The following is a 16,227-nucleotide window of genomic DNA, read 5'->3' on the forward strand; positions in this document are numbered from 1 at the left end:
GTAATCACATTCCCCCAGACCAGCAAACCCTCAGTCCGTGTGTGTGTGTGTGTGTACAAACGCATGTGACGATAACACATAACACTTGTTTATTATCTTGTCAGAATAATTTCGGAAATGATAAATGCTTTTCTTTGTTATACATCACTGCAATCTTTAGAAAGTGAGTATCTTTGAGTTTTAGAGACTGTTGGTTGGACAAAACAAGCAATTTATTCCAATTTTTGGTCTTTTCATAGACTAAACAGGTATCAAAAATAATTGATAGATCATTCACAGTGAAATTGATCAATAAAGAAAGCCCATGTTTTTCTACAGTTTATGACAGATACTAATGAGAACCTGGACATGCTGGTTTGCCTAACAAGTGTTTTCCAGTATTTTTGTGCTGGTTGACACAGTTGCAGTAGTAAAATGCTGCTTACTGTTGCTGTCTTTGTTGTGATGTGATGTCACGTCTGCATCTGCAGCACAGCAAGTAACCTCCGAAAATACCTGCAACTCGTATTTAGTATCAACTCCTGAGCAGAGTCCTGATTTAGCTTCAGGAATTCAAAAGCAGAACCTGTGACAATGACAATATGTGGTTAAAAAAAAAAAAAAGGCTAAAGTATCCATGTGCAAAACTATTTTAAAAAACTAACTTATATACTAAAAGATAAAAAATTTTGGGACTCTATAAATGATGTTAAAGATTTGGATGTGGTGGAGTAAACAGAGGAATGTTACTTGTTGCAGAATTTGTTTTTCTTCATTGTATGAGCCTTGTTTCTTCTTCTCTTTCTTTTTTGTGGAGTGGATTACCAGCGTTAAATAAGTGGAGCTTTTTTTAAAAAATAAAATTAAAAAAATATTGGAAAAAAATCAAAAATAAAAACTAAATCATCAGCATGTTATGAGGACAGGAAATGGAGCTCACCAGATCACAAGAGGCAAGAGTTTGAAAAAACATCAACACTAAAACCATGTTCATCTTGTCCAACCTGCATGCATCTCTTTCTTTACATTAGTCTTTGTTTTTTAGATGAGTTGTCCTCGTTTACGTTTTTATGAGCATATCATTGATTGGAAACATTGTTGTAACCTCAAGTTTTGGCTTAGTTGTAGAGTTTTTCTTTGACTCTTCTTTCCTGATGTTGAGCTTCTGATTTGGAGGATAAAGTTCAGAACACATTTTCCTCTGCCTGTCTGGCATAACAGAAACTACTACACAGTCTTCTCTTCATCCCTATTCACACAACGCTAATTTCTTTGATGAGCATCAGCGCAATTATTATCCTGAGGCGGCTTTCTCTTTCTCCCTTTCATTGTGCACCAAACCTCACGCTTATGTTTGCAACCAGTGTTCCACTCAGTGTTATTTTCAGGCTTTTGCATTTAGATTTCCAACCTAATTTGCTCTCTAACCAGAGTTGACCTGCCTGTTGCAGAAAAGCATCTCGGCTGTCTTGTTGATTATGTTTGGTTAGTTGAAACAACAAACATGCCATTTAGCTTTGCAGAGAAACTGCAGGCTGCTGCCCAATCACTCATGAATGCTAGGTGGACTGTCAGTACTTGGAAGTATATAATCTCACACTTAGAAATCAGTTTACTCAGTGTTAAAACTGCCTTGTCTTGCAGGCTTTTATGCAAATCACATTCAAATGCAACTATTTTCTCTTTGTGGTTCTTTTCCATACATCTCCCTTAAAGACTTAAGTGATCAATTGCATTTCAGATGGCAATATTTTCTCATTTATCAATACGCTAACGTCATCTACTGGCATTTGAAGTCTGTTGAAGGGGAGTTCTGCTGCAGGAATTAACTCAGTGACTGAAAGGGCACCTGGTTCAATGTGAAAATGTGGAAGGCGAATTATTATCTCTGCCATTCTTCAACAGCTCCTATCAAAGGGCAACTAATTATGGATGTAAATGATGAGTTTACTGAATTAAAACTCTCATCTATAATTGCACATATTTTTGTAATAAATTACTTTGCATTGCCATTTTAACTTAACATTAGGCTCTTAATCACAGTGCTACATTTTGATTTGCAGAATACGTTACCCTGGCTGGTTAAAGCAGGTTTGTTCCATTAAACAGCAATAAATAAAATGTATACAATCGAGCTGTTGTTTACTTGCAGTGCAGTTAAAGTATTAGTCACATGACTGGGACTGACTTTGGACTTCACTTGATAAAACCTAAAAAAAGACTTGCAACTCAACTTTGACACCAGTAACTTGTGACTTGTAAGTGTTCAGAAAGTCAACTTTTCAATTTTTTTTATGACAACCGACGTACTTGAAATCAATCTGACAGCAGCCAATCACAGCATGCAAGCAGGAGGGAAAGCTGCTGACCAGTGGAATAGAATAGATTAGATAGAATATTTGTATACAGCTTTTCAAAACTGGGGTTACATAGTGCAAACACAAAAGAATATACTTCACTCAAAGACAGCAGTTATTGATAAAATGTTGTTGACCTTTTTTAAACTGTAAACAATGGATGATCTGTTCTACCTGTTGGAACGTTAAGAATGACCAGTGTTAACTGAATAATGACTTAACTGAATAACTGTCTTGATGTGTTTCTCAAAGTTCAAGTGGGGGTTAAAAATTGCCCTGAAGTTTCTAGAAGCCATCTTTAAGACGGCAGACAAGTGGCCTAAGTGCTGATGATAGATTTCCAGGGTCTGACTGGGGAAAATGAGAAGAACTTCAGTTATGTTGTGATTGAGCTGTAGCAAACTATGAGACATCCCATCATTTCCACCAATACAATTATGTAAAGTAGACAGATTAGAAAGTTCCCCAGGTTTCACAAACGCATAAAGCTGGACATCATCAGCATGACACAGCCAAATTTACATATAATGTTTTCTAAAGGGGACTATAACTTTCAGATTAGGGCTGGGTGATGTCACCTAAAATCAGTATCACTGTTAAGTGTCTCATTTACTTTGGAAATGATCAATTAAATGACATCTTATTAAATACACCTGTGCACAACATTGTCCGTCCTCACAGTGGAGCTCTTACTAATGATTTGTACCGAAAAACAGAGAATCACACATATTCAGTAGTTACCAACACGTTTAGGTGTTTATCTACATTTGCAGTAAAATATACTTTTAGTGTATTTATCTTTTTTAACTTTTTAACTTTTTGAAGCATCTTTTAAAGTATCTTGAAAAGAGCCTATAAATAAACTGTATTATTATTAATTCAAAATAAGTCTTACTACTACTGGCAGGCCTCCCCGCATGTACGTTCAAATCTCTGCAGATGAACCAGAACGCGGCGGCACAGCTGATCTCCAACCAGCCCAAAACAGCACATGTCACCCTGCATGCACCAGTTGCTGCCCACATCAAAGTCAAGACCCTGACACTCGCTTACTAAACAGCAAGTAAAACAGCTCCCGCCTACCTGAACTCCTTCATTCAGGTCTACACTCCCTCTGACTCACTACACTCTGCCAATAAAAGGCGCCTGGTACCACAACAGGGCCCTGAGTCACTAACTAGACTCTTCTCCTCTGTAGTTCCCCGGTGGTGGAACAAGTGATCAAATTCTGTTTGATCTGCAGAGTCCCTCTCAATCTTTAAGAAAAGACTAAAGACTCAGCTCTCTCATGAACACCTCTGCACTTGATGGACTGAAGGTAGAGAAAAAACAAAAATACAAAGAAAAAAAACTGCTTCTATGCAATCTATGTACTCTATGCATTGCCTCTGTAAACCGCCTGTTGCCATCTACTTCCTATTGGACTCAAACTCAGCTTTATGCAACTTACTGGTGTTGTTCTCTCCTGACTAGATCCCTGCTTGTGTTGTATCAGCTCTCAGATATATGTCGCTTTGGATAAAAGTGTCTGCTAAATGAAACTGTAAATTGTAAAAATTGTACTATAAATAGATTTGAATAATTATTTCATTATCCCGTTAGCTAGATCTTGTATAGTATGCTACAGTATAGTATAGAGTGCACAGTGACATTATTTAAAAGACAATTGTGTAACAGACTGCTGTGTCAGAAACAACAAAACTGCAAGACTTCTTTACAGATGCAGGGCTAGGTTGTAGCAGTTAACTGCAGTAAACAAAACTGGGGGATTGGGCTCGGTTGTTGAAGAGCTGCAGCATTTGTTTATAGCTCCTAATGAACATTCATGTTACATTCACCGCATTGCTTACTGCTAACCTGACTCTGCTTTGACGTCCAGCACACCTGCTTGTCCTGAGTGAAGCCTCACCATGTTCATCTGTCTCTTCCCCACACACGCCTCACACACTCCGCTATGAACACTCCCAAAGAAGCTGCGCTTCTCTGCTATTTTCATCTAGCTTAATATTGACCTGTATTGTGTTGACTGAAGCCCAAGAGCCCATATGACTGACATGACATCATTTTTTCTGTACCAGCTTCTTCTCATCTACACCCGCCACTAGCTGTATTTCTTCAACTCTTGAGTGATTTTGTCTATTTCTGACACTTGTGGAACAATGCTGACTGGATTTATGGAATAAACACACACAGCAAACTCTGACTGATAGTGTACCTATAGGGTTAGATTTGTTGTTGTACTGTCAAGGGGTATGTGTATGAAGGCAGCATGTCTTATCAAGCATGTCAATGTGACAAAACTTTGGTCTGTATGAGAGTCATAATGACGGTTTTGGTTACTTTTCAATGAATTTCCCATCTTTAATTCAGATATTAAAACTACCTGTGGTCAACCAAAAAGAGAGGTCAGCATGCAAAACATGTCAGATAGAGAAGCAACAACTTCCAGCTTTGTTTGACATTTAAGGCTTCCTGAGGAATAAGTTGAGTCCAACATTAATGTTCTTTGGCCAGATATGGCTTTGCAAACATGAACTCAATGAAACCTCAACACAGTCCGGTAACTAAATCTTTGTGTACAACACAATCCTGTGGTTGAACTAATCCAGGCTAACAAGCTGTTACCAGACTAAAATAATTTCATCCAGTTTATTTGATTCTTTGAAGGCACTTTGAGGATTGATTTGTTAACCCTGGATGAATTGGTCTTGAATAACCAAAGCAAAATGAGTGAAACCATGTTCAGCATTTATATTATCAGCTGAGTGCTGATTGTGTGATTGCTGTTACATGAGGTAGGTGTGTTGAGTGTCATTTTGTGTCCCTGCATTGTTACTGATGTTGTTCTGTTCTGTATTGTGCTCTTTCCACGCTTCTGTGAGTGATGTTGCTATGAAAATGAAACCTTATCAAAACATCTCCAAATTGGAAAAGAAATCTCAAAAAGCTGTCTCTTCTTAAATCATAATTATATTTATATAAGGAAAATTGTATAAAAATGTAAAATGAGTTCATATACAGTATGTAGTTCAACCTTTAACTTCTTGGTCACGATCCAGCTAACTGTCAATAAGCCTGCACTTTAGCGGGTGTGGGCTTAAGGACTTGTTGCTATGGCAACAGTTCCAGATGAATTTTTAAACCAGCTTCAAAGAAACCAAAGAACCATGTCAAATGGTCAACAGTCTAATCTGGATAACTTGGTTATCCATGTACAAAGAACGGAGCCCTGGTAACCTAAAGATTCTCCTTTCAAATCACTTATCAATGTCAAATATTACCAATCTGTCACTGATGTTCCTAATTCCATAATGACTTGTTTAGGACTTGAATAATTAACTTTGACGTGTTGGTCTACTCTTGAGACTTAACTTTGTACTTGTTGGACTTGACTCAGGACTTTGATTACTTTAGAGTTTTAAGTTTCTCTAGTAGATTAGGATTGTGGTGGTATTGGGCTAGTACCAAATGTGGGTGACAAAAGATTAATAAAAGGAACAACAGACCCCATAACATTGTTCTCCAAATGTAAAAAAAAAAAACCCAAAAAGTTAGTTAACTGCATGTTTGAATGTGGTTTTGGGTGTTTTTACTGCAGTGGAATTGAAGTAACAACTAACAACTGCAAATACAATTCTACTTCCTGTCCTCCCGGGAGCTCTTTGGGGAGTCCTACCTTTAGTTGTTTGTCAAATTGTAATCACTGTGGCTGATATGAGTTCCTTGTATTGTTCCTTGCTCCTGTATTCATTCGACTTGCTGTCTAACGACTTTTTAATTGCCGTGCGGAGAAGCTCTCACTCCAACTCATTAATTTTAGCAGCTGTGGAACAAGGTGCTTAAGTTATATGGTGTTACCTGATCCCTGACCAGTGTGTGAAATAACTCTCAGCGGCAGACAGCTGAGACGGTGTTGTAGCAAACGGCACTCTCACGTGTGTTTCCTGTCAGCTAATTAACGAAGTGTTTTCTAATGACTCATTGCTGCTCTGTGCACTTAAATGTTTTTTACTGAATCCTTGCTTGTGGGTACATTTAAACTGGTGAGAATATCATTCTTTTATAAAGGCCAGTGTAATTGCAGATCCTGACAGTGACAGGACAGGAGACATGTGCATGTGATGACTTGAGGATAGAATTGGAATAGATGATAGCTTACAGTGTAGTGGTTCTCAATTATTGCAGCACACTTTAAGTGCAACTAAAATCACAGCCATCTCTTCAGTCAAAATCATCTAATTTTTAAATTTAGTATTAATATTTTTTATTGAAAAGAAGAAAAGAACATCTTTGCTGATAAATCAGAAATTCTGTTTCCCCTCTAAGCCTCTGAGTGATGTTTAAATGACAGCTGAGCAGACAGGGCCAGGGAGAGATAATGGGAACACACATACACTGTTAACTATAACGTACAAGCTAAGGACAGGCAGTGTTTTATTAGTTTATTAATCATTAAGCATCTAAACTGACTTATGTTGTAATTTTCCTATTTTTTTAAGCCATTCGGTGTGTTACAGCTGACAAGCTATGTAATTAGCTAAATAGCTTTCAAACTGACATTAGCGTGTTTTCCCTGGTGAACGTTTGGTAGCTTGTTCAGCAAGTCAAGATCTTACACAAGAAGCGCTCAACCTTGTAGCTAATGCTGCTAAGATGTTAGCTCTAGGTGGCCAACATACTCCTAGTGAGCTCCATGTACACATAATTCTCTGATCTTTGTCACTGCATTATTTCCCATGTGGACAACCACATTTTTGTCATTTTCCCTCAAAATAAATTGAAGGAATGTGCCTTTTTCTGTATGAACATCCCTAAAACACAGACGCACAAACTGCAGAAACACTCAAGCAGTCAATTTTGCTCAAGTAAAACAAGCTGAAAATTCACTTTGTGTTCAGTCTGACAGACAAACTTACTAGTGATTGCTTTATAATGGGAATCACTGCCACAGCTCAGCAAAGAAATACTGTCCATTGACCCCCCCAAAGCAAATAGTGATTCAGATTTTAAAAGTGTCAAACATTACCTTTATATGCAGAATTTGAATATTTTTGTCTTTGGTAGATTTCTTTTTTATGAGTTAGACCTTTTGCTATCAGAATAAGATGCTATATTAAGATAATAAATCTACACATAGTATTCTGCTCTGTAATACATGACTGTCAATCACATGCATTGGCTTAAATGCCTGGTGATTTCAGAATAATGGTTTCAGATTTTTGCTCATAAAACAAATTGATGGTCCATGACCATAATAATGCTTCAAGTTTATCCATTCACTCTCTACTTGGCTTTTCTATGCTTGGGGAAAAAGGAAGGGAAACATTGTAGAAAAGTCATTAGTGTATTGCAGGTGTAAAACACATATCTAGCTATGGGACATTTAGAGGTTCACCTGCATGTCTTTGTTTAAGTAAATCACAGCACATGGAAGATACCAGCACAAACACATCCAGACCTCATACAGGAACGACCTGTGAAGGTTTGAACCTACGACCCCCTTACTATGAATTGCCACCACTGCTTTGATAGTGGTGTTAAATTGGATTGGGAGTGAATAAATGCTATTGGTGCATCCCTAATGCTATTCTCTGGGTGTCTCTAATGTTGGCCCAGGTACCATGTCGGAGCTGGTTCAGCAACTCTTCCCACCTTCTCAGTTTAAAGGTACCGCCACATGTATCATGTCTTCTGCTGTCTCCTTTACAAACTGTCGCAACCATTGTGTTGACTGAAGCCCATGCTGCTGCTGGCCCTGTGTGCTCTGCTGTTGGCCTTTTTTTTTATCTTCATGGCATTTCTTTGCTGTACTGCACATACTCATCTTTGATTTGCTCTTAGATTTTGCATAGACCTTCAAGGTGCATGAAGTGTGGTGTTATTGTTTTTTGAGGCAGTGTTTCTGTACTGTTGAGCTTACTGTAGAATTGTCCTCGACTGGCTTTTGTCACACTGAACCCTGTTACAAAATGTATCCCATTAGACAATAAGGCTTGTTTAATATGAACCGCTATACTCACTATAATTAAACCCCTAATGCAGGATTAAATATGTTACCCTAAAAGAACCTAAATGATTGCCTCCACATGTAGATTATTTTTGTTTTTGGTATAGGGCAGCAATTTATGATTTCTAAAATGTAGGGGGTAGGGGTTTTTTTTAGGGGGTGGGCATGAGGGCAAGCCTTTTTTGATTCATCAACCTAATATGAAAATGTCACCCTGTGTTCATATACTGTATAGGAATGGGCCAGAGTTAAATTCAGATTGATAGAGCGACTCTTTGCTGGATGGCGCCAGCCTTGAGTCACATATTGAGTTCCATCACTTTCCTTATACCTATTAAGGCTGTGTTGTAGCAATAATTGGCCTCATTTCCCAAGCTGACATGGTCAACCATCATGAGCAACCAGTTATTAAGGCAGCATGTGATGAATGGAGCATGCTCAGCTTTAGTTGCATTGACTCAACTCAATCTGTCAAGAAAAGTAGCCATCCTCGGATAGAAAACAACAAAAAAAACATTGGGCCTGATTCACTAATATGTGCGTAGAAATGTTTTTACCATCGGATTCATGACATGACGATTTGCTTGTTAGTGAATCAGAATCATTCTAAATTGACAGGCACGTGCTCTATCGGAGTGGTGCAGCAGTGGAGAGAGCTGTCACTCATTGCAAAGAGGGCTGTGATGGAAAAGTGTAGAAGCCAGAAACGCAGATTTGACTGGTAAACATGTCATTGACACAACCATTTGGAGCCTGATTGTGAATCCTGTATACAGCCTGCATACCTGTTCCACCACTACCACACAGCATGTCAGTAACAAAATAAAAAGTTGGTAAATGTGTAGATCTGTGGAATTGATCTAAATAAATCTCTACTGCTGCACCAGGTGCGCATCGTGTTCCGTCTCTGTTCACAACAGACCGTGATGTAGTGAAAGCAGAGCGTCCTCCCTGCACCACTACTGAACTGTCAGGCTGTGAGGACACTGAACAGGCTGCTGGTTAACCAGCTGCATATATCACAGACACATCTGATGCTCTCACATTCCAATATGGAAATTCCGATATATAAGCTATTGTCATCTAAAAGTGGGAACAGGACATTTTTAATATATTAATAGAAAAGATTTGTGCATACACACTGTTTGTGAATGAGCCCCAATGTCCTTGTAAGCACCTTACACAATATTTAATGTTCATTTTTAGATTCAGATTCACTTTGATACAACTCAGCTTGAGCTATCAAATAAAGTCATGGCACCAACAAGGCCATTCAGAGATTCATTGTGTTGCATTCCTCACCGTTTGTAAATACATAAGCACTTCTACGGTAAGGAATCCCCGAGATCAGTGGGTTTGCTCATGAGGGCAACTTAAATTTACAATGGCTGATATCCAGCTGGCTTGACAGGCAGTTTAATTTAAATGCCATGTCTCTTTCAGTTGTCCATTCATCAACCTTGCTTGTTTAGTTCTACTAGTATTACAAATAGCCACTAAATTTGCAACATTCTGTTTTCATTCCCACACCGTTCTCTTACCTAACACACCTTTACCTACCCCTGTGAACCCTACCATTGCCCAAGCAAAGACCAGATACTCAGTTGTCCAGCCACCATTACTGTTGTGCCGCTCTCTAGTGTGACCATGCACTAAGACTACTATTACATGATTGGCTCTGCAGAACTCCTTTAGAATTGTAGCATATTCTGATCTCATTTGAGCTTTTTATCTTGGAAAAATGCTGACGTGCTGGTGATGATGCTGCATCTTCCAGTAGCAGACTTTCCCAGTTGCAAGTCATTTTTCGAGGAATCTTGAATGCACTATTACAGTAATTTGAAGTGTTAATAATATGTGTGCAGTCTTGATTTGTATGGCATTTTGTGCTACTAATTGTTAATTTCCACTACTGGGAAATTTCCCTTTCAAATACATTTTCTTCTTTTTATCTAAAAGATTCTTTTAGTGACCAGAGCTACAGGGCAGCTTTCTTTTAGTCGTGAATGGATATATGATGTGGTCATTTTGGTGTTTATAGTAACACTCATGTGGCTGAAATATATATATATATGATAATGATTAATTTAGTATTGAAAATTGACATCCCTGTTTTGTTTGAAATGGCAAAACTGAATATATATGTATTTCTGAATGCATCTGTGTCTCCTGCTTGTTCGGTCAAACATCCGGCCTGCTCCATGCATGGTGCTGCTTAGTCACTGTGTGCAATAATAGCTGGTACCATGTCAAAGCTAACACATCCAGCAGTACCGTCTCATACAGGTCACACATACATTGCACTGAAGCTTGTGCCGAGCACTGCTTAATGTGACTAAAAACATAAAAGATAGAAGTCAAGACTCAAGTCATTCACTGTATCATTATGTTCCATGTCAAAAGAGAGGCATTTGTTAGAAAATATTATATTTCTTAGGTATACAAATGGATATTTGCCTAATAACCTCAAGGCTATATGGAAATTGGTCCACCATCAGTGATTTTTGTATAACTGCCAAGGAAGCAAAGTCATTTGTGACTTGGGAGAAAGTAGAAATTGAAAACCTAATGAGCCGACTCGATTTCAGTTTTTGTAATGCTCTGTAAAAGTTTGTTAGTTATTTTAACATGTTTCCCTGCTCTTTCAGGTATTGCCTGCATCGCCCTCTCATTTGTGGACGCCACTGGTCGGCCCCTTCAGGTCCCAGCTCAGGACTGTGCCACGCTGCAGAGATCAGAGAACTGTGCCATCGCCCTTCATCCGGACCATTTTGATGAGCTGACCACTGTGGTTAAAGTGGACTCCATCAATGTCAGCTCATGTACAGGTAAACACAACACTGAGCAGCTGTTGCTAGCTTGTGATATAGCTGATGCTAGCTAAATAGAGGGTAAGGGTTTGGGTTAGATGGAGAGATTGTCACACAGAGGAAGTGACAAAACAAAGTTAAGGACAATCTAATGTACTTGAAAGGCAAAAGAATTCTGAAAAGCAGCAAGCAAGTGCTCCATTCAGATAAAAATGGACTTTTTTTTACTCCCTAGTTCTTAAGTAAAAAACTAAAATCACTGGCCAGCTTGGTAAACATGAACATCCTCATTTTGATGACATGAGGGTCATGAATGAATGGGGCTTTGAAGCAATAATGGCCTTGAAAGTCAGACAACACAAGAGAAAGCAAAATGAAGGGCCAAAAATGCTCCCGATAATCAAGAGTAGAGCCCGACCAATACCAGATTTTTTGGGGCTGATGCCGATACCAATATTAAGGAGTAAAAAAATTCTGATATTGATATATCGGCCAATAATCTAATATATACAGAATATATACATAAACACACATTTATTCAATGATCCCTGAGATGTGCTTATCAAACACTTGTGACAAAGATATGTAATGGAGGCATGATATTTAACACTTTAGCAATTAACTTTATCAAATAAAATGACATCAGTGCACTGAAAAAGGAAACTTCACTGGGAATTTAATAATAATAAATAACTATAAATAAAAAAAAAAACACAGAACAAAAAAAAGATGTATATTAAACTTGAATTAAGAAAAAGGATCAAATCTACATAAAATGCTGCCTATATAACTTTAAAAAAAAAAAAAAAAATATTGGTGCATACCGGACTACATATACGCCGATATCAATATATCTGTGAGAGGCCAATATCTGCTATTAATATCAGTTGACCAACATTTTGCTCTGGCTCTAATTCAGAGTAGCTTTTTTCTTCTTCAACCTGTGTGCATTTGTTTTCATTGACTTGTGGCATTTTCACATATGAATACAATTACCATCCCTAACGATAAGGCAAAGTAGTATAAAGTAAACTTTATTGAAGCCAGAGAAATTAAAGGGTCACAGCAGAAAAGTACAAAAAGCAGTTGAATAATACAGAAAGATACAGTATGCAATACAAAGCATAATAATTAAACTATCTAGTGACCACATGAGTGAAAATGAGAAGATAACAATGTAAAAAAAAAACAGTATTGCATTTGAATACAAGTGGAAAAGGGTGATGACATGAAGTGCAGCATATGTGGTTAGTGACAGAGTAGAAATTAAAAACAATAATTCAGTTTATGATTACTGTGAGTCAAATGTGGTCTGGATGTTCCAGTTGCATTTTTCCTTTTCCAGATAAGCGGATACAGATCACATGTTGCCAGGTAAAAATCTAATCTAATCTAATAAAAGTCTTGTAGTTTCCCAGTCCAAGATGAGATTACAACCAGGGGTTATTTTCTCAGACTCGACAGACAAGATTCTCCTGACGCTGAGATGACGTTATACAACTGTTGTCAGTCAGCAGTACTCTCCATTACTATTAAACTGAATTTGATGTGCAAAAAATTAGTTCCCCTTTCCAGTTGGTTGACAAAGTAATTTTGCTACTGAAAATGAGCAGGACTGTGGGGCTTTTTGGCCGAGCGTTGCCTATCTGTCATTTTCAGTTTCACACTGTCCTTTACCCTGTTGAGAATCATATCAGCATTGGATTTGATTATGTTACAAGGTTACAGCAAGTCCCAGGAGTCATTTTCTTGTATAAACTGCGCAAATTAAAAAGGGATTCATTATACTCATAAACGTCAAGCTATGTCATGGGTAACAGTCCAGCTATTAAATTTAAAATCTAAATAATAAATGCCCCTAAAATTGAGCGAGTAAATCTTTCTTGCTAATGTATACAGCTCTGTAATATGAAGAGATTTTTGTTCCTGGAGGATGAATTTGTCAATGTGACACTGCATCACGGTGCCATAAATCAAAATTAAGTCTTAGTTTTAGGTTATTATTAATATAATTGTGTTTTTAAATTAGTCCTACTCTGCTGTTGTTGAAAAAAAAACTGACAAATAAGATTCCAGCTGTTTGGTTTTGGGCCTTAAAATAGATCCATCCTCAAATTAATGAATTAAAACTTAACTGTGCAGTGCCAATCATAATGCATCTCCCAATCTGTGCTTTTTTTTATTATTTAAAGAAATGTTAACGAAAGGTTACCCAAAATATTAAAATTGTACATGGTGTGGAATTTTGATGAAACACTGTAGTTGCCAATAGGATCCATCTACTTCCTGATGTAAATTCTATCACATGCTGTGGACAGACTGAAGTGAATGAAGGAAGCAGCAGAGGATAGGCAGGAAGACAGAGTTTGCATTGGTGCTGGACCACAGACGTGGCAACGGCAATTGCTTATCATGTCCAGTCTCTCACTTCTGTCATTATCATGAATATTATTTTTCATCATCCCTCCAAAGATAAGATAAGAGAGGGAGGTGTAGATGATCACTGGATTGTACTTTCTATGTGGTATGTAATATGAAGTGTCTGTGTACTGTGTTTTTAAACATCAGTATATCATACTCAGAATAATCATCATAGATCATTCTCAAAGAAATGACACCATGTTGGAGATTATTAATAGCCTCTAGTCAGTCTGTGGTATAGTTAGTGCTGCTGACCAATTATTAAGACTGCATTTCCCATAAATCCTGCTTTTTCCTTGGGCAAATTGAATGCTGGTCATTGCCTCTCAACAATATAATATGTGCCAAGTCAAAAACTCATTTTCATTTTAAAGGGGGACATATGCTTTTTCTGTTTGTTTTTTTTTTTGTTTGTTTGTTTTGGGGTTTTTTGCTGCTCTAAATGCTTCATTTGCAACAGTTTTTTCTACCTTGCCAACGAGCTGACATCAGCTTGTCATGCATGCCCATAAATGGCCATCTGTTCCATAGTCTTGGTTGCTAAGGTTTTTCCATGTCTTGTTGTGTTGTCCACTCACATATTTCGGATCGGATTCTGGCTTGAATGTGTACAGATGTATTTGAGAAGTTAACATTTCGACCATTGACCAAGTTGACCATTTAGAACAGAGTGGGCTCATCGGGCGGGCTAAAGAAACAGGAGCTAATACGGCCTGTTTCAGACAGAAGCTGAACTGAGGGGCTGCATTAAAGGGCCAGTATAAGATAAATAAATGCAAGGATATTCCAGTAGAGCCCCAGATTAATAATATAGACCTGTAAATGTGCAGAATATGTCCTCTTTGATGTCTAATACCCTTTTTACACCAAAATTAGCGCATATATGCAGGTTTTTTAAACGCGGGTAAACCTGCTAAAAATAGGTGATTGACTGCTTTCCCGTTGCCAGTAGACAAGTTTGTCTCTCTGTTTTTTTTGGGTTTTTTTGGTGTGTCATGTTTGATGTCACAGTTAGCATCTAGTTAGCATGGCTAGTATCGTTAGCATAGCTGTGCCGTGCTGTGTGTAGCCCATAAAAATAAGGTGTAGCTGCAGGTCTCCAATTTAACAGCAATGTGCTGGACAGGTGACAAGTGTGTCAACCGAAAAACGTCAAAGCACAGATATAAAGTCACACAGCTGACTGACTGTTAGCCTAGCATGCTAATACTACATGAACATATGGATCAGGCCATGAATTTATATATGGATGAGACCATATGTTTACAGACATCCTCAGATAGAAACAGATGAAAGAGCAGCCGGAAATGGGGTGAAAATTTGCGTGTCCACCCGGATGTCATGTTTTCATCAATGCCGATGGGAGCTGGAGCCGATAAATACCCATGACTACTTCAGAGTCATTTGACCCATGAATGAATGCCGATTGTACCCTTTCCCACTGAAGGATTTTTCTCTAGTGGGAAAGGGGCTTAATAGTACTAAGTCAAAGACAGAGAGTACTGAAACATAACAAACATTGTGTGTGCTTGTGCTGGTCTTCTAACAGAGCCACAGCTGTATGTGCGGTTTGACATCTGGGAGCAAGGCAACGTCAGCCCCTTACAACTGAGTGATAAACTGCAGGGGGCACTCCGCCATGCGCTCTGTGACGTCGTCATGGAGCTCAGAGTCTTGCCCAATCCCCTTTGTCTAGGTGTCCCCTGCCACACAACCAAATCTCAGAAGGAAGAAGCTAAAGGTGAGACCATCAATAAATGCTTATTTGTTTATCATTACTCTATGCTATGTGTACTGTTTACCTGTTGGCTATCAAACTGCAGGGAATGAGGGAATGGACATTGTATAGCATTGAGCAATCCAAAATAAGCAACACCTTACAGTTTAACTTAATCCAGAACACAATCTCCAACTGTTGCTGCTAAATGAACCACTGAGTTGAATCAACTCCTCTCTCAGAAAGTGAAGCGACATTGTACCAGATTGCATTGAGTTGTCTGGGTATTCATCATATTAATTGTGCCCCATGTGGACCACATTACAGTGAAAATAGTTTCATAATTAACTGGTATTATATAGTTAGAAGTATGTGTTTAATCAAAGGAAATAAAAGTCTTTTATAGACATTTGATTGTGAAAATGAATATTCAATTAGAAAAATAGCTGTATTGTTGTATGTGATGTGTTTTCAAGTTTGTGTGTGTCATGTTTGTTGCTGTTATGGTCCATGGTCCCATCTCACAGAACAATGTCCTTCCTCTCTAAAAATGTGTCAGTCTAAACTAGAGTCATACAAGCCTAAAGCTGAGACCTGAAGACATCTTAACTGTTCTGTTGCAAATCACAGATATAAATGATGTCTTTCTACAATGTGTCTACAGGACTGTTGATTCCTTTACCTGAGGTGAAAGAGGTGAAGGATAGTCCCAGGCAGCGTAGTGGCTCACGGGTATTTAAAACCAGCCCCTCACCCATCACCTTAACCCAGTCTGTAGGGAGCACCCCCATAACGGGGACCAGCACACCCGAGTCCACTACACCCACTGGAAGGAGCACCCGCCGGAGCTTCTGGGACATACTGGTCAGTTCACCTACAGGTTGAAGGCTTTCACTATGGAAGTCACACAGTGTTGTAAATGGGTAATATCACTGG

At 38.3% G+C, this 16,227-nt stretch overlaps 1 protein-coding gene across 9 annotated transcripts in view; it reads left to right on the forward strand.

Moving 5' to 3' along the window:
• szt2 (SZT2 subunit of KICSTOR complex) overlaps nt 1-16,227 on the forward strand; it is a 114,707-nt gene that overhangs the window by 50,999 nt on the left and 47,481 nt on the right. For 6 of the 9 annotated variants that reach the window (XM_067597991.1, XM_067597997.1, XM_067597993.1 and 3 more), the window contains 4 exons: nt 7,953-8,003; nt 10,992-11,171; nt 15,124-15,315; nt 15,956-16,155. In XM_067597991.1, coding sequence (XP_067454092.1) covers nt 7,953-8,003; nt 10,992-11,171; nt 15,124-15,315; nt 15,956-16,155 — 623 coding nt within the window. The remainder of the gene's footprint in view (nt 1-7,952; nt 8,004-10,991; nt 11,172-15,123; nt 15,316-15,955; nt 16,156-16,227) is intronic. The other 3 variants (XM_067597996.1, XM_067597999.1, XM_067597998.1) reach the window with 1 other exon arrangement.

Source organism: Thunnus thynnus, chromosome 8 (genome assembly GCF_963924715.1).
Source record: "Thunnus thynnus chromosome 8, fThuThy2.1, whole genome shotgun sequence".
Taxonomy (NCBI): domain Eukaryota; kingdom Metazoa; phylum Chordata; class Actinopteri; order Scombriformes; family Scombridae; genus Thunnus; species Thunnus thynnus.